Source organism: Lampetra fluviatilis, chromosome 17 (genome assembly GCF_964198595.1).
Source record: "Lampetra fluviatilis chromosome 17, kcLamFluv1.1, whole genome shotgun sequence".
Classification (NCBI taxonomy): domain Eukaryota; kingdom Metazoa; phylum Chordata; class Hyperoartia; order Petromyzontiformes; family Petromyzontidae; genus Lampetra; species Lampetra fluviatilis.
Genome location: NC_136291.1, coordinates 13,591,245 through 13,619,125, shown reverse-complemented (window position 1 = coordinate 13,619,125; position 27,881 = coordinate 13,591,245). Strand labels below are relative to the sequence as shown.

The following is a 27,881-nucleotide window of genomic DNA, read 5'->3' as shown; positions in this document are numbered from 1 at the left end:
TATGATTCATAATAGATATTTTGGTTCGACCGGTTGTGTGTTGGAGAGTAAACCCACGAACAAACGACGACGTCGTTCTCTCTTCTCCACGTGGGCGGGTGTCCATATTTGGTGACGAGACGGGGGAACCCCCCCACCCCTCCCGCCCCGAAGTGACGCGGCTCTCCTGGAAGGAATCCCTCTGAGCTGGCGTCGCCTCCGCGCCGCGAATCGGCCGCTGCCAAACGCGCGCCCTGGTCCGTGCGTTCAGGGTGTGAGCACGTGCGCGGTCACACGCACACGTGGCAGGGCGCCCTGCACGTCCCCGGCCAGCGCACCGCAGCAAGAGCGCCCCGCGCACCATCTACCCGGCAGGCGAGCGACACCGCCAGGCGCCGCGCTCGTGCTCGTGCAGACGCAGAGGGACAGCGGCGGGGTTCCGTGCGGAGTATGTGGGGGGGTGGGGGGGTCGCGTCCCCCATGCGGCTCCACGCGGCGCCGTCCCGCCTGGGCGCGCGTCCCCGTGGCCCCGAGCCCGTGCAGTGGTCGCGGGACGAGCGCGTGAGCGTGAGCTCGGAGCGCGGAGTCCGCGTCGCCGACATCCTCCTGCTGGGCGGGGGTGAGGAGGAGGCGCCCGGGGTGGGCGACCCGCGGCCTCGACTCCGCGTCACCGCGCTGCAGGTGCCGGGGGGGGGCAGCCACGGGGCATCGCCAACAACAACAACATCACAACCACCACCACTAACATCACCACCACAAACATCACCATCACCACCAACATCATCAACACCACCAACATCACCACCACAAACATCACCATCACCACAAACATCATCACCACCAACAGCAGCACCAACATCATCATCATCACCACCACAAACATCACCACCACCACAAACATCACCACCACCACAAACATCATCACCACCACCACCACAAACATCACCACCACAAACATCACCACAAACATCAACACCACCAACATCATCACCAACATCATCATCACCAACATCACCACCAACATCACCACCAACATCACCACCACCACAAACATCCCAGCACCGCGTGCGTTTGTTTCCGGCGTTGCGCGTGGTCCCCACAGATCCCCTCCGCCACCTCCGCAGTGTCCGTGGGGCAGCAGCTGCAGCAGGAGGAGGAGGAGGCGGCGGCGGCGCGCGTCCACCTGGAGGAGGCCGGCGAGGAGGGGACGCTGGGAGCCGCAGATCGCCACGAGTTTGCGCTGCACCGCGGCTTCACACGCACGCACGGTTCCAACGTGCCGCTGCGCGGTGAGCATCGATGCACAGAGCTGGAATTTTCCAAGTTGTGTGAAAAAAAACCGATTTATTAGGATGGGGACCGGGCTGAGACTTGTCAGTTTGCTACACCTCTGATTAGCACGTTTGGCTATGTACGGTGCGAAAGAAGTTCAAGATAATTCATACTTCAGAAGTTGGTTTGACAAGGGGTGGCTGAAGTCTGGATATGAGTGACGTGAGTGGCTGTGTCTCACACTGGTGGCTGTGTGAGTGACGTGAGTGGCTGTGTGTGTCTCACTGACGGCTGTGTGAGTGACGTGAGTGGCTGTGTGTCTCACTGATGGCTGTGTGAGTTACGTGAGTGGCTGTGTGTGTCTCACTGACGGCTGTGTGAGTGACGTGAGTGGCTGTGTGTGACACTGATGGCTGTGTGAGTGATGTGAGTGGCTGTGTGAGTGACGTGAGTGGCTGTGTGTGACACTGGTGGCTGTGTGAGTGACGTGAGTGGCTGTGTTTGTCACTGGTGGCTGTGTGAGTGACGTGAGTGGCTGTGTGTCTCACTGGTGGCTGTGTGAGTGACGTGAGTGGCTGTGTGTCTCACTGGTGGCTGTGTGAGTGACGTGAGTAGCTGTGTGTGACACTGGTGGCTGTGTGAATGACGTGAGTGGCTGTGTGTGACACTGGTGGCTGTGTGAATGACGTGAGTGGCTGTGTGTCTCACTGATGGCTGTGAGTGTGACGTGAGTGGCTGTGTGTGTCACCGGTGGTTGTGTGTGTGCCGTAAGTGGCTGTGTGTGTGACGTGAGTGGCTGTGTGTGTCACTGGTGGTTGTGTGAGTGACGTGAGTGGCTGTGTGTGACATTGATGGCTGTGTGAGTGACGTGAGTGACTGTGTGACACTGATTGCTATGTGAGTTACGTGAGTGGCTGTGTGTCTCGCTGATGGCTGTGTGAGTGACGTGAGTGGCTGTGTGTCACACTGATGGCTGTGTGAGTGACGTGAGTGACTGTGTGTGACACTGGTGGCTGTGTGAGTTACGTGAGTGGCTGTGTGTCTCACTGATGGCTGTGTGAGGTACGTGAGTGGCTGTGTGTGTCTCACTGACGGCTGTGTGAGTGACGTGAGTGGCTGTGTGTGACACTGATGGCTGTGTGAGTGACGTGAGTGGCTGTGTGAGTGACGTGAGTGGCTGTGGGTGACACTGGTGGCTGTGTGAGTGACGTGAGTGGCTGTGTTTGTCACTGGTGGCTGTGTGAATGATGTGAGTGGCTGTGTGTGTCTCACTGGTGGCTGTGTGAGTGACGTGAGTGGCTGTGTGTCACACTGATGGCTGTGTGAGTGACGTGAGTGACTGTGTGTGACACTGGTGGCTGTGTGAGTTACGTGAGTGGCTGTGTGTCTCACTGGTGGCTGTGTGAGTGACGTGAGTGGCTGTGTGTGTCTCACTGGTAGCTGTGTGAGTGACGTGAGTGACTGTGTGTCACACTGGTGGCTGTGTGAGTGACGTGAGTGGCTGTGTGTCTCACTGGTGGCTGTGTGAGTGACGTGAGTGATTGTGTGTGACACTGGTGGCTGTGTGAGTGACGTGAGTAGCTGTGTGTGACACTGGTGGCTGTGTGAATGACGTGAGTGGCTGTGTGTGTCTCACTGGTGGCTGTGTGAGTGACGTGAGTGGCTGTGTGTCTCACTGGTGGCTGTGTGAGTGACGTGAGTAGCTGTGTGTGACACTGGTGGCTGTGTGAATGACGTGAGTGGCTGTGTGTGTCTCACTGGTGGCTGTGTGAGTGACGTGAGTGACTGTGTGTGACACTGGTGGCTGTGTAAATGACGTGAGTGGCTGTGTGAGTGACGTGAGTGGCTGTGTGTCACACTGATGGCTGTGTGCGTGACGTGAGTGACTGTGTGTGACACTGGTGGCTGTGTGAGTTACGTGAGTGGCTGTGTGTCTCACTGATGGCTGTGTGAGTTACGTGAGTGGCTGTGTGTGTCTCACTGACGGCTGTGTGAGTGACGTGAGTGGCTGTGTGTGACACTGATGGCTGTGTGAGTGACGTGAGTGGCTGTGTGAGTGACGTGAGTGGCTGTGTGTGACACTGGTGGCTGTGAGTGACGTGAGTGGCTGTGTTTGTCACTGGTGGCGGTGTGAGTGACGTGAGTGGCTGTGTGTCTCACTGGTGGCTGTGTGAGTGACGTGAGTAGCTGTGTGTGACACTGGTGGCTGTGTGAGTGACGTGAGTGGCTGTGTGTGTCTCACTGGTGGATGTGTGAGTGACGTGAGTGGCTGTGTGTCTCGCTGATGGCTGTGTGAGTGACGTGAGTGGCTGTGTGTCACACTGATGGCTGTGTGAGTGACGTGAGTGACTGTGTATGACACTGGTGGCTGTGTGAGTGACGTGAGTGGCTGTGTGTCACACTGACGGCTGTGTGAGTGACGTGAGTGGCTGTGTGTCACACTGGTGGCTGTGTGAGTGACGTGAGTGGCTGTGTGTCTCACTGGTGGCTGTGTGAGTGACGTGAGTGACTGTGTGTGACACTGGTGGCTGTGTGAGTGACGTGAGTGACTGTGTGTCTCACTGATGGCTGCGTGAGGGACGTGAGTGCCTGTGTGTGACACTGGTGGCTGTGTGAGTGACGTGAGTGGCTGTGTGTGACACTGGTGGCTCTGCAAATGACGTGAGTGGCTGTGTGTGACACTGATGGCTGTGTGAGTGACGTGAGTGGCTGTGTGTCACACTGATGGCTGTGTGCGCTGGCTGCAGGTGGCTGCGTGTGTGCACGCTGGAGCCCCGTGGGGTGCGACGTGCGTGGGCGCTCTCTGCTCGTGTGCCTCTCCTCGGAGGGCTTCGTCTCGCTGTGGGTGTGGGCCGAGCGCGACGTCCACACCTGGTCGTGCCTCGCCGACCTCACCCAAATGTACAGAGACATTTTAAAGAAGGAAAATTACCACGCAGCTGATGGGGCCTCCCTCAAAGACTTTGACGAATTCAAGGTTCGTCCCACGCATGGCACCTTGTTTTGCTTCACCGCCAGTTTCCGCTGTCGGTGATGCATCGACATGAACTTTGTTAATCTTGTTCTTTTTACATGTGTGTAATGCAGCTCCAATACCATTGAGCTAATTGTGTGGATACTTTTGTTCGTGAATCTTTGCCGCGATCTTCAAATGTTTCGCATGTCGATGCAAATCAGTTCCTCGTGTTTTTCATTTCAGTTTCAGATTATGGAGCGATTTAAAATCAAACATATCCCATGTCCACGGGCAGAAGTAAAGGGATGAATGAAGTAGTCTGGGAAGAGGCTCCAGCCCCAGCCTGCTCCCTTGCCTGGGGTCGGCCTGCCCCAGGGATGCCCTACCTCGGATCTATGCAAGGAACGGCTTCCACTCAAAGCATTTTAGAGCAGTAATTCGAGTTTAAATAAAACAACCTAAAGGAAGCCGGTGGATAGGTGATTCAGCGGTTATCACGCTTCGCTTTAAAATCAGTTGCCCGAGTTTAGTTCTTGGCCACGGCTACCACAAGTGGCAAGTCGAATTTGAACCGGGCCTAGGTTCCTCTTCACCTGCCCGCACTGACCAGAGAGGCTGTTGTGCTTCTTGAGGTGTGGTGAGCATCTACCACGCAGGCACTTTGGCCTTATCCCCCAGAGCCTCCCGGCCACCTCCCACATGCCATGGCTGTGGCCCTCGCTTCGCGCCGGGGTATCTGCCGGCGTGCTGGGCGTGAGCGCGTGAGTGAGCGCGTGTGTCGGTCCGTGTGACCGTGCGGGTGAGCAGCTGTGTGTGTGGTTGAGCGTGCGCCGGTTCGAAATATTCAGGTCGGCCTGCCTACGATCCATCCTGGGTTTAACCAGGCTGGGTTTTGTGAGGAGCTCTCGAATCATTGAAAGATCTGGTCGCATTCCCATCGGTGAGCTCCTCTGGCAGGCAAGACTGTGTTGGCTGGGGCATGTAGCCCGCATGCCCAACCACCGCATGTCAAGCAGCTTCTGTTTGGCCAGATAGAGGGGGTTAATTAGGCACGACACGGGCTAGAGAAGAGATGGACGGATGAGGTATAGGAGGATGTGGAGCTGAGTGGACTTGCCAAAGACTGGTACCATCGGTGTCAAGATTGGCCTCTGGAGGAGGCTCATGAAGGTCGCTACTGGGCAGTAGGAGGCAGTCTTCCTCCAGCAACAACGGAGGGCAGAGGAGCGATGCTCACGACAACGAGTGGAGTGCCGGCTGGCTAATATGCAGCAAGTTGGCACGGTAGGGGGCACAGCTGGCTCTGTCCCATGACCTGTCAGTGAATCTTCAACACTTAATGTGGCCTCAAAATGCACCTGGCCTGGCACAAGTGCCGTGGTGACATCACCGCTACTTAGTGGCAAATGGCGGTTGTTTTTGTGTGAATATGATTGTGTGTGTGGGGAGCGGTAGTGTCACGGTTTGCGTGCTGCGCTCCGAACCCAGCAACCCAAGTTCGATTCCTGCTCAGGGCTAACACCAGTGACGATTATCTGAACCAGTTCTGGGCCTTTGCGAGGTCGACTCAGCCTCAATTGAGTACCTGGTGCGGCGTGTAAACATCGCCACTAGGGAGACAAAGGCGGCCGGACGTGGTGCTGGCCAGCCACCACCTCATGTGCCGTGTCGGCCTTCATAGATGTTACTCGCTAACAGCTTGCCCCAACAGTCTTTTAAAGGCTATATGGGGGATCTTTGTCTTTCTGTGTGGTTGTGTGCTCCCAGCGGAGGAGCCAGATGCAGGCGCCCGTGAGCGTGGAGTGGTCGCGCATGTTCACGACGACGCGCGTCAGAGACAAGACGGGCACCTGCGAGGAGATTCGCTTCGCCCTCCTCGCCATAATGATGGCCAGCGGCCACATCGTCGTTTGGCAGGTACCGAGGCACCGGCTCGCAACTCCGCCGGATCTCTTTGTTTTTATTATTTATATTGTATTTCAATATGTAGAGGAGTAGTGGGATGACGTCATGTCATCTGTAGAGGAGTGGGATGACGTGATGACGTCATGTCATCGAGGCGGCGGGGTACTTAAGGGGGACCCCGGGATGAGGGCGGGGTCGCCGTAGAGAGAGTGAAGTGGCCGCCATGGGAAGAGGAACGAGAGCTTGCGTGGGGACACCCCAGCCGTCGAAGAAGGGCTAGAGATGTAGAGGTTTCACCTCGTCGCCGGGCAGTGTTGGATGAGCCCCCGCCCGGGGCAGACGAGGGGGTAGGCATAAAGGAAGCCATACCAGAGCGTAGATAGCTGAGGGATGTCCCCTTAAAGGACATAGTTCTGACGTGCGCCATTACGGATGTAAGCGTCGAGGGTAGAAAGTGTTAACGGTGTATAAGAGTGTGCAAGAGTGTGAATAAACGGCAAGCAGCCCTATGTAAGAATCCTCGTCTCCATCTTCCTCTGCAAGTTTTCTGGGTGTCAAGAGTTACTACACAACAAACATGAGCCCGATACAAAGCCTATGGATCGTGATGATGATGAGAGTGACCAAGGTAGAAGTAATAAATAGGTTGCCCCATAGAAGAAGACATGATGATGGAGGCAGTGATGAGAAGTAAATTGTGGAACCATTTCGACACATCTATAGTAAGATGGACAACAACAGGAAATTAAAAGTGCGTTCGGAAAAATGGAAGGAACCGGAAAGAGAGGAAGACCTGACAGAGGATGGCTTGGCGACAACAGAAAGAGGTTGATGCCAGAAAGATGTGGCCACTACTTTGAACATATTGGCACAAGACAAAGAAAAGTGGAAACAAATGACGAGATGTTCAGTGGACATCAAGATACATGGGCTATTTTCCCATGGATCGTGATGATGATGACAGATCACAAACCACGACGTGAGGAGGCTGGGCACTGAAACTCCGTGGACAGAAGAAGTCCCCAAACTCTGTGTAGCTGGGTTTAGAGGAGGGGAGACATTGGGCTCACTGCCCCACCCTGGTGGGAACCGCGAGCGTCAGAGTTTTTATGGGGGGGAGGGAAAGCCAAGGGAGGAAGAACTGAAATTGGGGGTAAAGGGGATGGGGAGAAGGAGGAGGTGGTTGTCTACGTATGGTGCGAAATAAGTTCAGCGTACACACACGTACCTCGTACTCGCCAACCAGTCACCACTCGGTTTTCCGCTTCTCACCGTACGTCCTTTGCAGGTGTTGGTGCCGGCCAGCACGAGTGCCCACGTGGTGCTGGGCTCGGTGCTGGAGTCGGGCCTGGCAAACCCGCGCTCGCTCAGCTGGTGGGCCTGCCACGTGGGCTCGCAGAACATCAACGGACTTGTCGTGGGAGACTCCATGGGGCAAGTGCGCCTCCTGCCGGTCAATCTCTCTGCTGTCAAGGTGCTCACCAGCAGCATGGCTGTCATGGTTGTCTCTCTTTACTTTTCTGTCACCGCTTGCCGGATCTTACACGCACATTGCATGGTTCTCAACGGGGAATGCAAACTAATGCAGTGCGGGGGTATGTCATTGTTGCCACCACCACCACATTGCCCCTTCTGCGCTACTAAAGGGCAGGGATAGTTGCGAATGTTTGTCTTGTCGACTTGCAAAGTAAAACGCAGACGCGCCTTGTGCATTATTGTGCTGCAGGGCTACTTCACACTGCGGCAGCCAGTGACCCTGTGGTCGAGCCAGGATGGCCTGTCGGTGAACTTCATCCGCACGCTTGACATGGTGCCCTCGGGCGACACGAGCGTGCACGGAGCGAAGCTCCCCTCCTCGCAGGGCTCGGGCACGCCGGCCGCTCGGCACGCCGGGGGCATCGGCGTCACCGAACAAGTGACCGCTCCCAAGGCCGCCCCCAAGGCCGCCCCCAAGGCCGTCTCCCACGCCCGGGCGAGCCCCCACGCGGGCGCGCTGCCCTCGTCGACGTCTCAGTGCGGCCGCACGAGCGTGGTGCTCGCCGCCCGCGGGCCTCACCTGCTGGCATGCGTGGTGTGCGTGAGCGGGGGAGGAATGAGCGTGCAGACGGCGCACGTCACGGGCCTGCACCCGCAGCCAATCTGTGGCATGGCCGCCGTCTGCTCGAACCGTTGGGGCGACGGGGACGGCGGAGGCGGCGGCGGGGGGGTGGTTTACACCGCCTCCGCCGACGGCTCCCTGTGCTGCGTGTGGCCCGTGCTGTGCAACAGCGGCGGCGAGGGCGACGTCAGCGTCAGCATCCCCGCCGCCGCGGGACAGAGACGATGGGTGCGCTTCGAGAAGCGCGTCATGAGGCTTCCGGGCCCCCTCGGCCACGCGCGCGTCCGCGGCCTCGCGGTGTCACCCAACGGAGCCTTCCTCGCCCTGCTCACCACGGAGGGGCTGTCCGGCGGGGACAGCGAGGAGGAGGAGGAGGCGGCACCGGGCCAGGAGGGCAAACCGGGGCGAGACGAATCTGCCGAGAAACAACGGACTCGGGGAGACGGCGAAGATCTGGGCTTCGGAGACGCCGGCGAGCGAGACCCGGCCGCGGAGGCGGCGCGCCACCACAAAACACCGAACCCAGACGGCGGCCACACGGACGGCGACTTCCCCGTCACTCTCGGCCTCCACCCTCCGCAAAGGACGTACTCGCTCGCGTTCGTCTCGCTCGTCAACCCGGACGAGGCCTTCAGGCGCTTGGTCTCCGTCCCGCCGCCCGACTCGCCCTCTTTGTCCGCTTGCGGCCTGGCGTTTTTGCGGGCCGACCTGCTGGAGGTGCTGCGCTCGCACTCGCTCGACGTCGGAGGCCGGGTGCCCGCCACCATGCTGGCCGAGTTGGACCGCCTGACGGAGGCGAAGGAGGGTGGCGTGCGCTCGCGGGACCGCGGCCGCTGGGCCGCCTACCTCACGCGCGTCAGGCTCTATCTGCTGCGCTTCGCCATCCACGCCCGGGGGAGGCCGCGGCCACGCTGGCCGCCGGTGGGGGCGGAGGCCTTCGCTCGGCCTCGTCCAGCCACGGGAACCGGTCCAGACGGGGCCGGCGACGGCGTCCCGTCCGGCGTCAAAGACGAGAGCGTGGACGGCATCAAAGACGAGGAGGACGATGACGACGATGACGACGGCGGTAGTAACGCAGGTGGGGAATTTAACACTGCAGACGCCACAAGAATGAAGAGCACGGAGGCTGTCGGTGAAGGTGGGTGCCAGCGACTTGTGCCAGAGACTTGGATATCGCAACGCCGATGATGGCTTGGTAACGTTTTGCTGCGTGTATCAGCAAAACATACAATAGCAGCAGCCGTCTCGTTCACTGGAGTTTGATGGCAGAGGCTCGGGTTGCTTGATCCCTGGAAAGTCAACAAAAGCACTGTTAGTATCGTCATATTTTTCAAACTGTGCTTTTCAAACTAAAACCTCTGTCAACAACGCCTCTGTGTATTCTATATACACCACGGGAGAGCAATGCTTCGCATACATTGCCAATTGTGCACATTGGGTAGCTGTTAGCGCGATGCGCTACGAACCCGGAGACACAAGTTCGATTCCCGCTCACGGCCAACATCAGTGATGATTATCCGAGCCAGTTCTGGGCCACCCCTAGGTCGACTCGGCCTCAAATGAGTACCTGGTGTGGTGTGTAAACATCGTCACTGGTGGAGACAAAGGCGGTCGGGCGTGGTGCTGGCCACCCACCCCCTCATGCGCCGTGCCGGCCTTCAGAGTTGCTCGCTAGCAGCACTTGCCCCAACAGTCTGTTAAGGCTACATGGGGGATCTTTGTCTTATTGTGTAAATTACGTAAATATTTTAAGTTTTGTGAATCTACACAATATTTGCACTGGGCCCTACATTTCTTAGAGGATGAACGGCCTCAAACATTCTATGATTGAGACTCGAAAGAATAACTCGGTGGTGTGTAAGGCAAAAATGGCTCCTTCAGAGCGAGGGTAAAACGCTTGGTCACGTGGAGCCAGTGTCAGGTGTCATGGTGTGATTAAGTAACGTCTCACAACAATCTTCCCTTTTTAAAACGAACCCATGTCTGTCTCTACACATAAAAAAAAGACATTTTATTACACAACCCATCCGGGGTGCATCTGATGTTTGGGAACGGGCTGCGGCCGATGTCAGAATCTGAATATGTATTTATACTGGAGGAATCCGATGAGCTATAAAGCTCTTTTTCACAATGTCCAGTAGGGGCACAGGGTAAGAACCTTACAACAACAAAAAATACACACGATAGTGAAAGTACAATAGAGGGAAACAAATCACCCAAACGCATACAGACACAACTAATCCATCCCCATCCCACCAGGCAAAGTCCACTGAGGTATTAGATTATTTTGCCTAAGCGACCTGGCCACAAATGACAGCTCAACATTGTGGCTTATTATGCGGAAATTTATAGCAGCAAAATTATCTAAATGTGGAGAGACAAACGTGGGAAGGAGGCGAGTAGGAAGAAGTTAGATCTAAGTGACCGTACAGATAGTTATAGGAGTGCCTACAACTGGTGCAAGAATAGGCAAATAAAGTGTAAGCAGGTGACTTGTTACAACGTGTCGGTGCGAATAATTTTTAAACACACTACACTAGTACAGCACACCGGTGTGTTGGAGAGCAAAGCCACAACATTTACAATCTGAGTACGACGTTTCGCCAGGAATCAAATCGCTGGCGAAACCCTACGTGTTACTATTCCATGTGTATATGTCTATTCGCAGGTGCTGAGCGCGAGACGGAAGCCGACTGGCTTCTGGCCGAGATCCGGCGCAGGGAGAGGGTGCTGGCCCGGGGAGCGGCGTGCCGTGTCCTGGAGAGGGCGTTCCTGTGCACGCGCTTCGACCTGCACTTGCACCTGCCAGCGCGCGGCTTGCTCGGCTTCATCACCAGCGGGGACACGAGCGCGCACGCCACCGACGCACAGGCACGTTCCCGCGGCCGTTTGTCGTGATGGGCCGTGCGTGAGGTTCTCGTGTTCCATGTCGTGCCTGTTGGTCAAGTCGAGTCAAAGAGCGGTCGTGGCAGCGACATCAACAGCAGCGGCAAACGCTGTTCGCCGCTGAGTGGCGGTGATGTCACCACCGGCGCTTGTGCCGTGCTAGGTGCACCTTGAGACGACGTGAAGTGTCGAAGGCTGGTAACCCCCTCCAACTAAATCACCTTTACCAATAAGCACAGTGATGACACCAAACTAACAGTAACAAAGACAACGCTGTCTGAGAGTGAACGTACACACACACGCAGTAAATACTCGACGATTAGTGCGGCTTGCACGCTTTCTCTCTCGCAGGTGATGCCAAGCCTCGAAATAATTCTGAAAGTAAATTTTTTGTCCGTTCTTCCACAGGTTCAATCACCTTTCTCGATTTGAGTCAGTGGCCTAAATACTTAAATTTTGTTTTAATCACGTCGATTTAATCACGTTTATTGGTGGTTCCAAACCTTTATGGGTACTGCGGCCCACTGTCAAACCCTCAAAACATTTACTCGTACCACCGTGCAGGAATGGATCTGGCGCCTTGTGAAATGTGTTGCATCAGCAACCGTTCCGTGGACCACAGGTTGGGCAGCAGCGTAGGGCAGTGGTAGCACTGGTGCCTCGCAGCATGAAACGCCTGGGTTCAGTTGCCATCTCGAGTGCCTTTCTGTGTGGTGTTTGTATGTTCTACCCTGCCCTGTGTGGGTTTCCTCTATTCGCCGGTTTCATCCCATCAGCTAAAAAACATCCGTATAGTGTAATTGGTATTGGAAAAACAACTCGGTGTTGAAATAATACCCAATTAGTATTACACACAGCAACATTTCCCCCTCCTACTGCGAAATTTCGCAGGACCCTCCTGAAATGGAGTCTTGAGACTCAGTGAGGCTCTTCTGGGTAGACACTCACGAGATTAAAGGTAGGGAAGCAATTCTGTAGAGCTGGACTAAAGAAGAATGTGTGTTTTATCCTAAGGGTCACTGAGCTACGTAGCTCTTTTTCAAAATCAACCTGGGCACAAATGATAGCTCGACAAAGTGGCTTATCATGTGTAACTTTATAGCAGCCAAATACTCTAAACCCACGTTGATTCTTAATGTGGAGGAAAAAACCTGAGGACCCGGAGGACCACGGAGAGAGAGAGAGACGCAAACTCCAAATATACAGCAGGCATCAGGGTCAGGATTGAACCCATGGCCTCCTATATACCGGGCAAGGTAGTTCACATTTTATAGCCACCATGACGTCGCGAAGCTTGTTGCTTGTTGTTGCTCTGCGGGAGCCTGGGCGCACGAGGTTGTGCCGTCCTGTGAGAGTGACGGTGACGGCGACGTTCCCGGATGCACAGGTGCTGGCTGCGAACATCCTGAAGAAGATCGGCAAGCAGGACATTCAGGAGAAGTGCGTGCTGTGTGCCGCGGTCATCCCCTTCGTGTCGCACGTCCAAGCAACCTGTGCCAATGGACATCAGTGGCTCAGGTGAGCGAGCGCATGGGGTCCCAAGACATCAAGCGGCCAGCAATAAAACAGCACTGTCGAACAAAATGACACCTTTTTTACAAGGAGTCATGTTTGCATTGACCACAATACCTGCGGTCGGAATGCAAACAAAAAACACAACTCTGATAATGTATGCACTGTCCTTGAAATTGATTGGTCCAAACCCGAGACAGCTTTCTTAGAGCCTCGTCTCACATGGTGTTGGACCAGACGTCAAAAGGCGTCATCTGGTCAAAACGCGTCATCTGGTCCAACACCATGTGAGACGAGGCTCTAAGAAAGCTGTCTCGGATTTGGACCAATCAATTTCAAGGACAGTGCATACATTATCAGAGTTGTGTTTATTGTATGCATTCCGACCGCAGGTATTGTGGTCAATGCAAACATGACTCCTTGTAAAAAAGGTGTCATTTTTGTTGCCAGATAAAAGGGTACAAAACCAATTATCATATTTTGCTACTGGCAAAGGAGGTTCCAATGGAGCACTGTCGAAGTTGTTAATGGGGAACACGTTTGTTGAATTGAGCCAACGTTATTACAAGAGTTTGGTAAAAGAGAAGAAGACGGTTGGAGGGAATTCCAAAGCGGTGCAGTGTGAGGGATGATGAGGCCGTTTAATGTGCCGAGGAGTTCCTTGAGTTTTTCTCTCAGCCATCCCTTTTTGTAATCCCTCGCAACCCACAAAAGGGAGGCTTAAGTCGGATGAAGAGTGAGACGCATTTATATCTACGCAATCTAACCCAACAGAAAAAGTACATTTATTATGGATGGCGGTTGAGTTTGCTGGAATGCCCACGCCAGTGATTTCTGGCGGTCGCGTGCGAGGTGCCCCGTTTCAGCACGACGGCCATGTCGTCTCTCCGCGCGCAAAACGCCGCGGTGTGTCTGCTCTTCCTAGGTGCGCGGTGACATTCGCAGCTTGCCAGACGTGGCGGTACCGGCGGTGCATCCTCCACGACAGCGTGGCGGCCTTCCCCAAGGCCACGGGTAACTCGCACAACACGGACGCAGAGTAGCAGCTATTCCGCGCTACAGCCACACCCACTGCCAGACAAGTGTCGTTAGTAAGAAGCTTGGGGCGGCACAGTGGCGCAGTGGTAACACTCATCGTGCCTCGCAGCGAGAGGGGCCTGGTTCAATTCCTGACTTAGACATCCTTCTGTGTGGAGTTTGTATGTTCTCTCCCCCTGTTCCGCAAGGGTTTCCTCTGGTTCTCCAGTTTCCTCCCATAGCTAGAAACACAAACAATGTAACCGGTATTGGCTAAATATCCCAATGCTGGAAAATTACTCCATTAGGATTACACACAGCAGCAGCAACATCGCTACCTACTGTGAAAACTTGGCATGGCCCTGCTGAAAAAGTCTTGAGCCTTTCCAGAATGAAAAAGCGCAATAATAAAGATAAAAACAACCCATTTTCAAGCGCTTATAATCAGATACTATATATTAACTCCATGCAACACGATTGCTGCCACTGTGTACGTACATGTCTAACTCTCAGCGCACGTCTCTTGTGTCCACCGCGTCACAGATCCCGAGTGGATGAAGCAGCACCTGGACAGCCCGTGCATCTACTGTGACTCGCCGTACTTGTGAGGTGCCACGTTTACAAAACCGTGCAGCCTCTAGGCCCAGCTCCGCGTTACTCCCCCCCCCTCCACCCCCGCGTCTCACATCGCATTGTCTTTAACGGGGCTGCGCTTTACAGCTCCAGTTCTAATGCCCCCACTGATGATAGGTTCCTATTTCTCGACCGATCGGACAGCAATAAAAACAACTTTTAAAAGTTTCACCTCCTTGTTCCTGCGTGCGTCCGCCGGACGGGAGGCGATGGGCGTGGCTTGTCGCGGGGGCGTTTCCTGCCGTCAGACCACAAATGACCGATATCTTCATGGGAACTGCCGACGTTAATCTTCGCTTCAACAATGTTTACACGAGCATTCTAAACTAAATTATAAAAAAAATTCTCACAGGTAAGGCCAACTGAGGTAGAACCGACCTGGCCACCAATGATTGCCCAACGAAGAGGCTTATCGTGTAGAAATGTATAGCAGACAAATACTCTAAATGCATGTTGATTCTAAATGTGGAAGGAAAAACCAGAAGACCCGGAGAAAAATCCACGTGACCACGGGGAGGGAGAGCGATGCGCACAATCCAAATATACAGTATTCGTCAGTCTGGATGGAACCCACGACCCCCGGTATACCAGGCAAGGTAGTTAACATCTCGCAACCGCAGCGCCCATTCATATTGACCAAGGAATTCATGGTCACTGTAGAGATCACCGAGATTACTCAAGCAGATCGAGAATGACTGGGCCCCATTTGCCTGAAGGTGCAATTCTTGCATCCACGTTTGGGAATAGTCTTGTGTTGCAGAGCGGTCAAGGCACACGCACCGCTCTTGTGTCTCACACAGCTCTGTAAACACGTTCACTCGTGTCTCTCGCACCCAGTCACACCCAGTCACACACACAACTGTCTCTCACACCCAGTCACATGCACACTTGTGCCTTACACACCCAGTGGAAGTCTGTGCAGATAGAGTCCACATTTTTTCTAGACCACCAGAGGAGAAGCGAACTCGCCCGATGATTTCCGTATGATCCCCGTCTCTTCCGTCTCAAGAGACAATGTTCCTCAACTCTCAGTAATGAGCAGGTGGTGGCACCCTTCTTTATGGAAGACAGAAAAGATCATCGTCCGACCGTCTGATACGGTCTCTGCAATCCATCACATCCTTCCAGAAGGTGTCTTCATATTCTGTCAGCAGATCTAACAGTTCGTGCTTTGACCTTCTGCTTACCTCACATCTGTAAATATCGATCCCTGATAGACCATGAGAGGCCAGCCTATGCCTTAGGCTCATCCGTACAGATCCATGGAGTTCAAAACTTTTTTTTTCCTTGGATGCCCTGAAACAGGTCTCATTCCTCCTCAGCTCGGGATTGTCACACGTCTGCCAGCTCACTACGTCGTTAAAGCATTCTTACTTTTTGAGATTCACCACCATCACGGGGACCCAACAGTCGCCCCACAGAGGTGTAATAACCCTTGGTAGGGACCTCGCCTTCATTCTCTCTACAATACCACTGCGTTTATTTCTGAATTGGGTGTACTTCACATAAGGCTTCCCCAGACCGAATGTTTCTCGCCTCTGTAAAAGCATCGAAGCCTGCGCCAAATTCCCACTCCTGAGCCAAGCCACCCCCTCCACCTGGTCAGATTACCCAGGGGGTCCACCTGGCGCTCTGCCTTGAGATGTCATTAAACATGTCCCTCGGGAGATCTTATTGCAGCATTGCTCCCACCTCTGAGATGCTTTTAGCATTTCCTTGATGGCATTTGACTTCGCCGTGATGTCGTTTATTTGGCCCAGGACAACGCAAGTCGGTACAATCGCATCCCAGTGCATCGGTGGCATAGCGCCGGGCCATGGACGCACTTCCATCGCGCCCGCAACCCACCAAAGCCCACTCGATTCTCCGTTGCGCCAGGTTTAGGTCTGCCCATGCCAGCTGTCCGCTCCGCATTTTTAACTGATAATTCGTGCCATTGATTCCGAGTCTTTGCAACGCCCTTTAGCTCTACCCGGGCCCCCAACGTTGACCACAGTGTAAAAAGAGCTCGCTGAAAAATGTCAACTCTCTTGAGACTCCTGGATCACTTGAGTTGTGTGGGGCCCTCCACGAATGTCCCTTGGATCTCAACATGCAGTTGTTGTAGCTCGACCTCCTGCTCAAGGGGATTGTCATGAACGCCCACACGGGCCCCCCTCTCTGTGTGTGCGTAAGTGCCGGCGGCACGAGGGTCTCTCCAAATTGTGTGGCCCAACTGCGGCTCGCCCATTGCCCGTGGGGCAACCCCACTTCCAGTGACTTCTTGCAAAGCAACTCACTGATCTCGTCAAGAAACGTCAACCGTCACGCAAAACTCCATTCATCCTCGCAGCAGCAGCGGCGGCGGCGGCTTTTGGCTAACCATCGAACAAAGACGGTCACCACATCGCGCGCTTTCGGATGTGCTTCTGTGGCTGATTAGCACGGTTTTATACGTACGGTGCGAAGGAAGTTCAACATTACATAGGTTCGTCCTTGTGCAGTGCATAAGTGTGGTGTTCCCTTCTTCCCCGCATACGCCACACAACTTGCTGTGCTGTTCCAGACATTTGCTTGCACCTGCTATGCCAGTAATCTATCCAGCCTGCTCAGAATCTTTATCCGGATATTCATTTATCCTGGAGAAATCCGATGAACTATGAAGCTCTATTTCACAGATGTCCAGTGGGGGCGAGTCAGAAAGTTATTCAAGTCTGCTGATCAGCCTCCTAATGTGCAACATGTTGGCGGTCTCCTGACCTGTGGGTCTCCCGAGTTCATTGGTCCTGTTGAGAGTCTCCTCCAGAATCTTCTGGGCACCGAGGTACTGGCTTACTTTGTTGAACATTAGCAGCAGCATGGCTTCTTCCAGACGGTTTCTCTTGTCTATTTGATGTACGTTGTTCTACCGTTCCTCAAGTGCTGCTCTAGCCGCCCTTGGACTTCCCTGTCAGTCCACTTTTCTGCTGCTTTAAACTGGAAGATCCCAGAGAGCACTGGATCCAGACAGTGCTTCGTGGACATCACTGCCACCTCTTGGCCCAAGTCCTCAACACTGCGACTCCGCCTCTGCAGGCACTCTGTCGCTCCATCAATTGATTTGTTCAGCCACATCCAAAAATCCATTACCCCCTCCTCTATAATTGGGAATGTGTTACAATGTCTGCGAGGGCCATTGCAGAGTAGGGCAGCTTGCTAAAATTCCGTTTTAAATTGTCGAAAAGGCTTTCGGGTTGCTTTCTTTGGAAAAATGTTAGACTCCCACGCAATTAAATGTTCACCGTATCCCAGGTTTTACCCAGCAACCTGGAAATTGCCTCTTCCGAATATGTATTCGCTGGGTATTGATGCTTCTTAAGATAGGTCTCCACAACTTCCTGCCAATTCCTGGACTGTGTACTTATCCGACCCATCATCCCGAGATGAAGATTCCTTGGCATCGGTTTGCAATACCAACTGAAACCTGGATAAATTCAAAGTCAATAACTGGTCGTCCCCAGAATGTCCAGTGACACGCAGAACGCTGATGTCAAATGCTCTGCCACTCAACTGGAGCTGTATGCTCACCGATTGACCAATTTGGTGTGCCAGCTAGTTAATTAGATCGCTGAGCTCATACTCCCAACCTGACCTTCACGTGATCCTGTTGGATTTTGTCCGGGCGTCAGAGTGCTCACAACACCTGCAAGTGGGACATTACATCGTCTTATTTGATGTCGACATGGCATGCCAACACCATTTCCTCTACGCCTGTTGGGCCGGTGTGCACCCATGCACCTATTGGTGTCACTGGTGGCGCTGATTTATGCTTATCCAAAGACAAAGATCCCCCTATAGCCTTAACAGACTGTAGCAGCAAGTGCTGTTAGCGAGGACCTTCAAGGCTGTTACGGCACACGAGGGGGTGGGTGGCCAGCACCACGCCCGACAGCCTTTGTCTCCGAGTGGCGATGTTTACACGCCGTACCAGGTACTCATTTGAGGCTGAGTCGAACTAGGGGAGGCCCATGACCGGTTCAAATAATCCTCACTGGTATTGGCCGTGAGCGGGAATCGAACTCGGGTCGCTGGGTTCGTACCGCGCTACCCAATATGCTACTGTTCCCCATTCTGATTATCTACTATTGAACCCACACGCAATTAGACAAATTGTGTGCAACAATTCCCGACAAAAACATTAAAACAAGAAAATTATTGTTGCGCCAGAAAAATATGACGAGAGAAGGGTGGCTTTTTGTGTTACTCTGCGTGTGCGACGCTGCTGCGAGTTAAATAATTTCACGATTTATTTGCGAACGAGCCACCCGCGTGTGCACAGCGAGCACCGGGGCAGCCCACAACGACGGCTGGTTCGTTGCCTTGTGCCGCGTTCACGTCGCCCCCGCGGTATCGCGCGGCCCGACTGAGACGACCGGACGGACACCTGCACCGAGTGGGAGCACGAGTGGGCCACGGGACGGCAAACACTTTGAGTTCAAAAAGTGCTCCTCTGGGTCGCATTCGTTGTCTGCAAAATTGACCGAGAGACACCACATCGGCCCACAGAACACCGGACTGCTCGAACCCCCCCACCACTTTCACTCAGCCTGCCCAGCAGTGAACAGGGCCCATCTGAGCCATGACTTGCTGCTGCTGCTGATGTTTAAGCGTGGCCTATTGCAGGGGTTCTCAACCGGGGGTACACGTGGCATCGTCCCAGGGGGTTAACGTGAGGTGATTTATAAATGCGTGAAATTATATCATACATGGGAGTCATTGGTGAATAATCATGTTGTACGAATCTGCCGACATAAAATAATTACCATAAAATGTAAATCCATATGGTAACCTTGAACGGTATAAAAAGTATTTCTAAACTCACCGATCGTAAACAATGTGGTTTACGAGAGTAACCAGCGAGCGCGAACACATCACGTCACCCATGCAGAGCGTCTGTTGAATTCACTTGCAGTTACTCGCTAGTTAGGATACCTCACAAGATGGACAATTGGTTAACATATTGAGGTTCATTATTCGTACATTTATTTCTGAGAACCGTGTTGGGGTCAGGCAAGGCGGGGGGGGGTTACTCGGTTGAAACAAAATCCAACAAGGGGGGTAACAGGCAGTAGCCAAACAAGGTTGAGAATGACCATCACTGGCTTGCACCTACCTGTCAACCCCTTATCAGTGCCTACCATATTACATACCGATTCAGACCTTGTTGGTCACCCCGTGCCCTTACAAATCTCAACGCTCATCCTACAAAGCCCCATCACAAGGGAGAAACAAATAAATTGACAAAACAAATGTTTTACTCATTTTCCCTGTGCAAGAATACGGGTAAGGCGTATGGATTGCATCCCGTAAACCCGCGCCTGATCTACAGCGACCGTGTGGAGCACAAGGGCTCCTCACTCCACTCAGCTATTTGACAAAAGACACAAACAGCGGCGAGGTGCGGTACAAAAACATTTACTTGCCACATCCAGATATATAAACACAGAGACAATTTCAACCGAGAAGATGGGTATAAGCTGAGCAATAATTGGAAGGAGGTTATTAGCTAAGCAGTCGTAACTTGCTGTGGTGCTTCCATCCTTCCTTCCGTTTGGCTGTTATCTCCGACTCTTTGAGTTGCATTGCCCTGTTGGGTGCCTCTGCATTAACCGGCTGGGGTCTCTCTAACACGGCCACCTCTGCTCCCTTAGCCTCGATGTATCGATGGTTCCAGCTGTGTGATGGGCTTTGTGTCTCACTGGCGCAACCACCGTTGCGGTGGTTCTCTTACGTTTACGCGCTTGCCTCTCACAGCGCAGTTGGCAGCGCCGCAGCTTGTGTTACACATAGACATGACATTAACTTGCTAATCTGCCTAATCTCCCTGCCTAATCTCTCCCATCAACATAGTGCTAATCTCCCATTAACACTGCTGTTGTGCGCATATGCGGGGACGATACTCTTATGCGGCGACGGCAGCTCATTTCATGCTAATCTCTCTCCCTAATCTCTCTCTCCGTAATCTCCCCCATGAACACAACTGATGTGCTTGCGTGCGGGGATGGAATTTCTTTCCAGCTCAGACCCTGTCTGCTTGCCCTTCGCCACATATATAACCTCTTGTTGTAACAGCTCTCTCGCGGTGTTCTTCCTGGTTCAGCAGTTCCACTGCTGGATTATTTTTTCCGCCTGAGGACGACCGCTTGTGTTGCGATCGAAACGTCGTGAAATGTTATTTTTGTATTTTATATTTTTCTACCTACGTGACTTTACCGAAATAACCAAAGAGTATTCATGCTGTCATTAGTTACTCTTTGGTTCTTTCGGTAAAGTCACGTAAGTAGAAAAAAAAAATCATATCACGACTTTTCGATCACAACACAAGCGGTCGTCCTCAGGTGGAAACAAATATAATCCAGCAGTGGAACTGCTGAACCAGCGAGAGAGCTGTTACAACAAGAGGTTATTGATGTGGTGATGGGCAAGCAAGCGGGGTCTGAGCTGGAAAGGAATTCCATCCCCGGACGCAAGCACGTCAGTTGTGTTAATGGGGGAGATTAGGGAGAGAGATTAGCATGAAATTAACTTCCGTCGCCGCATAAGAGTATCGTGCCCGCATATACGCACCACAGCAGTGTTAATGGGAGATTAGCACTATGTTGATGGGAGAGATTAGGCAGGGAGATGAATGTCATGTTTATGTGTAACACAAGCTGTGGCGCTGCCAACTGTGTATATGGTTAGCTTGGTGTGTGTGTGTGTGGTTAGCTTGGTGTGTGTGTGCTTAGCTTGGTGTGTGTGTGTCCTTAGCTTGGTGTGTGTGCTTAGCTTGGTGTGTGTGTGGTTAGCTTGGTGTGTGTGTGTGTGGTTAGCTTGGTGTGTGTGTGTGGTTATCTTGGTGCGTGTGTGTGCGCTTAGCTTGGTGTGTGTGTGCGGTTAGCTTGGTGTGTGTGTGTGGTTAGCTCGTTGTGTGTGTGTGTGCTTAGCTTGGTGTGTGTGGTTAGCTTGGTGTGTGTGTGGTTAGCTTGGTGTGTGTGTGTGTGTGGTTAGCATGGTGTGTGTGTGTGTGGTTAGCTTGGTGTGTGTGTGCTTAGCTTGGTGTGTGTGTGTGTGCTTAGCTTGGTGTGTGTGTGTGTGCTTAGCTTGGTGTGTGTGTGTGTGCTTAGCTTGGTGTGTGTGTGTGTGCTTAGCTTGGTGTGTGTGTGTGTGCTTAGCTTGGTGTGTGTGCTTAGCTTGGTGTGTGTGTGCTTAGCTTGGTGTGTGTGTGTGTGCTTAGCTTGGTGTGTGTGTGTGCTTAGCTTGGTGTGTGTGTGTGCTTAGCTTGGTGTGTGTGTGTGCTTAGCTTGGTGTGTGTGTGTGCTTAGCTTGGTGTGTGTGTGCTTAGCTTGGTGTGTGTGTGCTTAGCTTGGTGTGTGTGTGCTTAGCTTGGTATGTGTGTGTGTGCTTAGCTTGGTGTGTGTGTGTGCTTAGCTTGGAGTGTGTATGGTTAGCTTGGTGTGTGTGTGCTTAGCTTGGTGTGTATGTGTGTGGTTAGCTTGGTGTGTGTGTGTGTGTGGTTAGCTTGGTGTGTGTGTGTGTAGTTAGCTTGGTCAGTGTGTGCGGTTAGCTTGGTATGGGGGAGCGGTGGCGTAGCGGTTAGCGCTATGCTGTGCTATGAATCCAGCGACCCGAGTTCGAGTCCCGATTAATTATCCAAACTTGTCATGGGCCTCCCCTAGGTCGACTCATCCTCAAATGAGTACCTAGTGCGGTGTGTAAACATCGCCACTGGGGAGACAAAGGCGATCGGGCGTGGCGCTGGCCACCCATCCCCTCGTGTGCCGTGCTGACCTTCACAGGGGCTACTCGCTAACAGCACTTTGTCTTGTTAACTTGGTGGGTGTGTGCTATTATTCCTGGTGTGTGTGTGTGAGAGAGTTGCGTGCCAACGCTCACACAGCAGCTGATGCAGCAGCGAGGGAGGGATCGCTCTGCCACGAGCGTGACTGGGCACATCTCGCGAGTCTGGCGCAGTCGGCGAGACGCTCACCACCTCGCCCGTGATACAGGAGGTCGTGGGTTTGATCCCGACCCTCACGCCTGCTGTATAATTAATTGGATTATGCGCGTCTCTCTCTCTCTGCGTGGTCGCGTGGATTTTTCTCCGGGTTTTCCCTCCACATTTAGAATCAACATCACGCGTGTCGAGTTAATGGCTGCTATATAAATGTCCACGTGATAAGCCACTTCTACATCAGCTTATTGTAGAGTATATTTAGTATACTGACGTTACTATGTAGTTTATACTTTAGTTGTTTACGTGGTGGTTTTAGTTACTGCAGCTACATACTATTAACACCCCTTCCCTTTATTAATGCTACCCCTATCCCCCTCCCTTTGATGCTGCTAATCCTGCATAATGCACGGGCATAAGTAGTACTAATCACATATCTGCATTTCCCATATCCCCTCCCTTTGATGCTGCTAATCCTGCATAATGCACGGGCATAAGTAGTACTAATCACATACCTGCATTTCCCATAAATATGCTAAATTCCTCTTGATATACATATTCTTTTGTCAAGGCGCCCTTTTCCCCCCTTCCAACCCAGCTTATATATATGCTCCAAGCACGTGTGCTGTTTCATTCAGACGCTGTCGCCTCGACAGACCTGGTTTTCACCTGAGGATGGCTGCTTGCGTTGTGGCCGAAACGTCGTGAGAATAATTTTATTGTTTTATTTTATTATTTTATTACTTCCCTTCTACGTGACTTTACCGAAAGAACCAAGAAGATGAATCCCTGCAGTCACGAAAGCTTTAAATCGAAAATTATGAGGATCGCCAAGGGTTTTGCTCAATGGCAGTTGTCTTTCTCATCAAACTGCAATTATAAATAGTGGGTTTAACTCCCTCGCTTTTCATCATCTGGCCACATCTTCAACACTCACATCCAGCCGTGTGACACCACCATTCACCCCCCCCCCCCTCTCACGAGCAATTACATTTCCTGCCAATCTCTGAATGTGAAGGCCTCGCCTCGTCCCTCACGCTATGCGCTTCCTCTGCCGACGCTGCCGATGGCCCACCTGCTCCGCCTTTGCCCTGCATGTTGTAGAGGACTTCATTGCCCGCACGCATTCAACATTTACATTCTCGAGGCATCCATCCGTCGTCCCCCTTGAACGGGAGAACTGCTCGAGAACGCCCTCGCCATGAAGGTGGCGCGCGATAAGACGACCCCAACAAATCCCGCGCGATACCAATCCCCCCCCCCCACCCCCTATCGCGCTCTCTCTCTCGTCAGCATCTTGAGAGCGCCGAGGGGCAGTTTCAGGGCGTCAAGTTGAAGATGACGGCGGCCCTCTTGCCCCGCTGCTGTTGTTTTACTTCGCGTCCGGCGCGTGGTGCCAAGGGCAAGGGGCCCGGCGTGCGGGGGGAGAGGTGGGGGGTTAGGAAAGGGTGCGTAGGGGGGGGAGGTGTGGAAGCGGGGGGCAAGAGCGCGGGTAGATGGGGGGTAGGCGAGGGTGTGTGGGGGGTGGGAGGCGAGGGGGGGCACACGGGGCGATGGGGGGGGACACGACGGGAGAGTGGGGGGGGGGGCGAGGGGGGTACACGAGGGGGGGGGGTACACGAGGGGGGGGGGGACACGGCAGGGTGTTGGGTGGAGGGATGTGGGGGATGGGAGGCGAGGGGGGGTACACGAGGGTGGGGGGGGGCACACGGCAGGGTGTTGGGTGGAGGGATGTGGGGGATGGGAGGCGAGGGGAGTACACGAGGGGGGGGGGGCACACGGCAGGGTGTTGGGTGGAGGGATGTGGGGGATGGGAGGCGAGGGGGGTACACGAGGGTGGGGGGGGTCTTAGCGACAGCGACTTCTATGAGTTTTAGGGATGCGATGATGAGAACCTTCCAACGAAATCGATGTCTCCCTAACATTTGTCTCTCCATTGCAATAATTGCACACCGCTGCATAATAAACACTTGGCAAGACCTTCCTGAAACGTCTTGAGACTCAAATTTCCCTGGACCTTCCTGTCGTACGGCTGCTGATGTAGATGCACTGGCTGCGGATGGCAGGAGCTCTCTTCTCTTCGTGGCCACGATTGGCGCGTCACACAGTATCCCACGCACAACCCCTGCGGCAGACACAGGGAGATAGAGAGAAGGCAGGGGGGTAGAGGGGGATAGAGGGGGAGAGGTTGGGTTTTCAAAGCTTTTGTCCAAAATAGGAGCGCCACCACCTCCCCCCGAGCGACGCATACACAGAGGCCCACTGCACTCTTATAATAAAAAAACTCTTCCCCAGCACACAGAGGCCAGATTGTCCTGGCGATGTCTTTATCCCCCATTCAGCCATTCAGATGACATCACACCCTCCACCACTACCACCACCCCCGGCTCTTCATCCTCTCCGTGCACGCTTCACTACGCCCATTTCACGACGCGCGATTGTGCGCATCAAAAACAAAACGGGGCCCGGTTCACAGAGCACCTCGCTCCGTCCCTCGGAGGGGCCACACCCGCGCGCACGGCGCCGCAAGAACTCTGGACACTGTTGCCAATTCCACCGATAACTCGTGCCGATGACAAACGCGGGCTTCATGTTCGAGCGTTAAATATCTTCGCTACTCGAGGGCTTGATGGCAGACCGAATGGACTCTACGTGGAGCTCGGCTGCACATTAGCTGCTGCGTGACTCGCTCGCGGCCAGTTTAATCGAGTAGCATAGTAAGAGTGTAATGCCGGTTATGTACTTACTAGCAGGTTTGCCCGTCCTGGGACGGAAGCTGTGATATTTACGAAAGAATTGAGCAGAGTATAATTGTATCTTGTGCAAATCTAATGGCAGTGAATCTTGCACGAATGTATGTCATTCAACACTTCACGGCATTTCACTGTAGTACTGCATTAATGGCAGTGAATCTGCCACAAAACGAAGTCATAAAACACTTAATTTAAATTCACTGTATCACCTTATTAATGGCAGTGATTATTGCACTAAACTATATCATAAAACACCTCACTTCATGTCACTGTAGCACTGTATATAACTGACTTTCAATTTTTTCAAATGTTTTATCTCCTGAACATACTATTCTCTTCTGCTTCCCGTCGCTGAGGTTGAAATAAATTTGAAATCGATACAATACCTGGAAATACACCGATACATTTATATTTTACCATAATGTCTCAAGTGCTGAAGAAATAAATAAATACACCAAATCTAATCTTGATTCGAGGCTTTCGGTAAAGTCACGTAGGTATAAAATAAAATAAATCACGACGTTTCGGGCGCAACACAAGCGTCCGTCATCAGGTGGGAAAGCATAGTTTGCTTTGGATTGCACTCTCATACATGTCTTTTGGATTGCACTCTCATACTCACAGGTCCTTCGTATTACACCCGTTGGGTTGCACTCCCTCGTCGAGGAGGCCCACCTCTTCTTCTTTTCTACAGTTACATGCTTATTTCTCACTTTAACATCATGCACTTCCGTACTATAATTTCTCACTTTAACATCATGCTAATCCCTCACATTAACATACCCACTTCCGTGCCCTCGTCTAGGAGGCCACTCTCCTAGCTACTTTTACACGCTCATTTCTCACATTAACATCATGCTAATCCCTCACATTAACATAACCACTTCCGTGCCCTCGTTTAGGAGGTCGCTCTTCTATTTTACAGTTACATGCTAATTTCTCACATTCACATCACTAGCCCCGGCCACTTCTTTATAACCCTTGAGCTACACCAATTTCAAACCTTTTTAAACAGTCCGCTTCAGCAGCAGACTATACTTTCCCACCTGATGACGGACGCTTGTGTTGCGCCTGAAACACCAAATCCACTTTGTTGCTACATAGAATGATTTATTAGATTCACTTTCAATAAAGATCTGTCAAACTTAAAGTGAATTTGCGAAAAAAAATATTTCCGCTCGACCTTCTTCTGCGTGAGTGTAAAAATCCACCCGCTCATGAATATTAAAGACGGGGGGGGGGGGGGGGGTGCGGCATGTGGAGTGACGTCACGTGCGTTACACACAAACAGACATTCTTGGTTCATAGTAGTAATTTAGAGAATGCTTTTAACACGTGACTTTTATGAAAAATGAGAATAGGTTTTACCCTGTCTGGCAATGAGACAGGTGTTAAGATGTTCAAACACCAAATAGAAACCTTTTGCAAGGACTTTTACACAGTTAGAGCAACCGTTATGTACTAATCTGTATGCAAAGCCGTCCTTAGGGTCATCATCATCGTCCTGAGGATACGGCGAATCGGGGTGAATGCCCTGGGCCCGACGCTTTGGGGGGGGGGGGGGGGTCTCCACGCTTCGACGTCACGTCAATGTCAACATTTCGGTGGGGATTCGCCCCGGGCCCCGCACTCCCTCCCCTATGGACGGCCCGTTCTGTTATGCATGTGTCGTGACGGGGAATGTCACTGTGTGGTGCCGGGCTTGTGAGGCCATGGCGGGATGTATACAGTTGTGTGTACACCCTGGACATGGGGTGTAGTACCATCCCTAGTGGGGGATTGGGTGAGCGCTGGTTAAGCGCGATGGCCACGCACAGCGTGCAGTGCGGGCTCCTGTTGAGAGAGCGAGAGAGTGTCAGCCAACTGGGGTTACGTTGGGGGCATGATATTCTGGCTGACCTGGGGACATGTAACCGGATGATACTGGAGGGGGGCCACCGGTGGAGGGGGCTAATGGGTGGTCACGTGGTCCGGGAAGAACTCTCGAGAGCCTTTGGGCAAGGGCGAGAGAGATCGAGGTGGTTGGGGCGAGAGGCGGCGCCAAGCCCAGCCCGGCCCGATATAAGGGGGTTCCTGTGAGGGGCTCGGGGTTCTTACTGTTGGAGAGGCAGGAGATCCACGTCAAGCTTGAAGAAGCCTCCAGCCACGCGGTCCGGGACCCAGCTTGTGGTCCGGACCGGGATAGTGGAACCGTGTCTAGTTCCGTGGTTAGTTGGGTGGTCACCACCCGAGAGTGTGTTGTGTTAATAGCCTGGAGTATGTTGTTCTAAGAGTTTAATAAAAGTGTTGCTTTTCGATTTAAAGCTTTCGTGACTGCAGGGATTCATCTTCTTGGTGTTTTCGGTAAAGTCACGTAGAGGGAAGTAATAAAATATTATATTATTATATTATTTTATTATGTTTTATTTTTATTATTTTATTACTTCCCTCTACGTGACTTTACCGAAAAAACCAAGAAGAAAAAAGTGTTGCTCCCAAGACAACGTTTGCGACTCAGTTGGACTCACTACACATGCTTAAGGGTGGATTCTAGAATGCCAAGTACAATTACAATGTTAAATAAATAAACAGTTTTTATAATTGGATTGCATTCATTCATACTTGGGTGGCAGGGTGGAGCAGTGGTAACACTCGTGTCTCACAGCAAGACGCTCCTAGTTTAACTCGTAGGCTTTCACGACCAATATTATTCATAATAAAGGTTTTTGGGTTAGATCGCGTTATTTATGTGTCGTAACCCTCCACCACCCAACACGGCCAATCAGTATTCTGGCAAATTGCCCGATGATGCTGGATGTAATTACCAGCGAAACGTCGTACAAAAAAATTGTAAATGTTGTAGATTCACTCTTCAACACACCGGTGGGCTAAAGTAGTGAACTATTTGTCTTTTGTCAACGTGACACATTTTTTACTGAT

At 52.7% G+C, this 27,881-nt stretch overlaps 1 protein-coding gene across 2 annotated transcripts; it reads left to right on the top strand.

The window, feature by feature from the left end:
* Positions 1–220: 220 nt before the first annotated feature.
* GTF3C4 (general transcription factor IIIC subunit 4) lies at positions 221–14,423 on the top strand. 2 transcript variants are annotated; one of them, XM_078864194.1, is made up of 10 exons: positions 221–660; positions 1,082–1,268; positions 3,999–4,228; positions 5,975–6,124; positions 7,401–7,586; positions 7,839–9,348; positions 10,879–11,081; positions 12,484–12,614; positions 13,534–13,622; positions 14,169–14,423. In XM_078864194.1, the coding sequence occupies exons 1-10, from the start codon at positions 430–432 to the stop codon at positions 14,231–14,233; spliced, it is 2,982 nt and encodes a 993-aa protein (XP_078720320.1). In that variant the 5' UTR covers positions 221–429; the 3' UTR covers positions 14,234–14,423. The 2 variants fall into 2 exon arrangements, with proteins under 2 accessions (XP_078720320.1, XP_078720319.1); XM_078864193.1 differs by having other exon boundaries at positions 335–660; positions 7,839–9,288.
* The last annotated feature ends 13,458 nt before the right edge of the window (positions 14,424–27,881 follow it).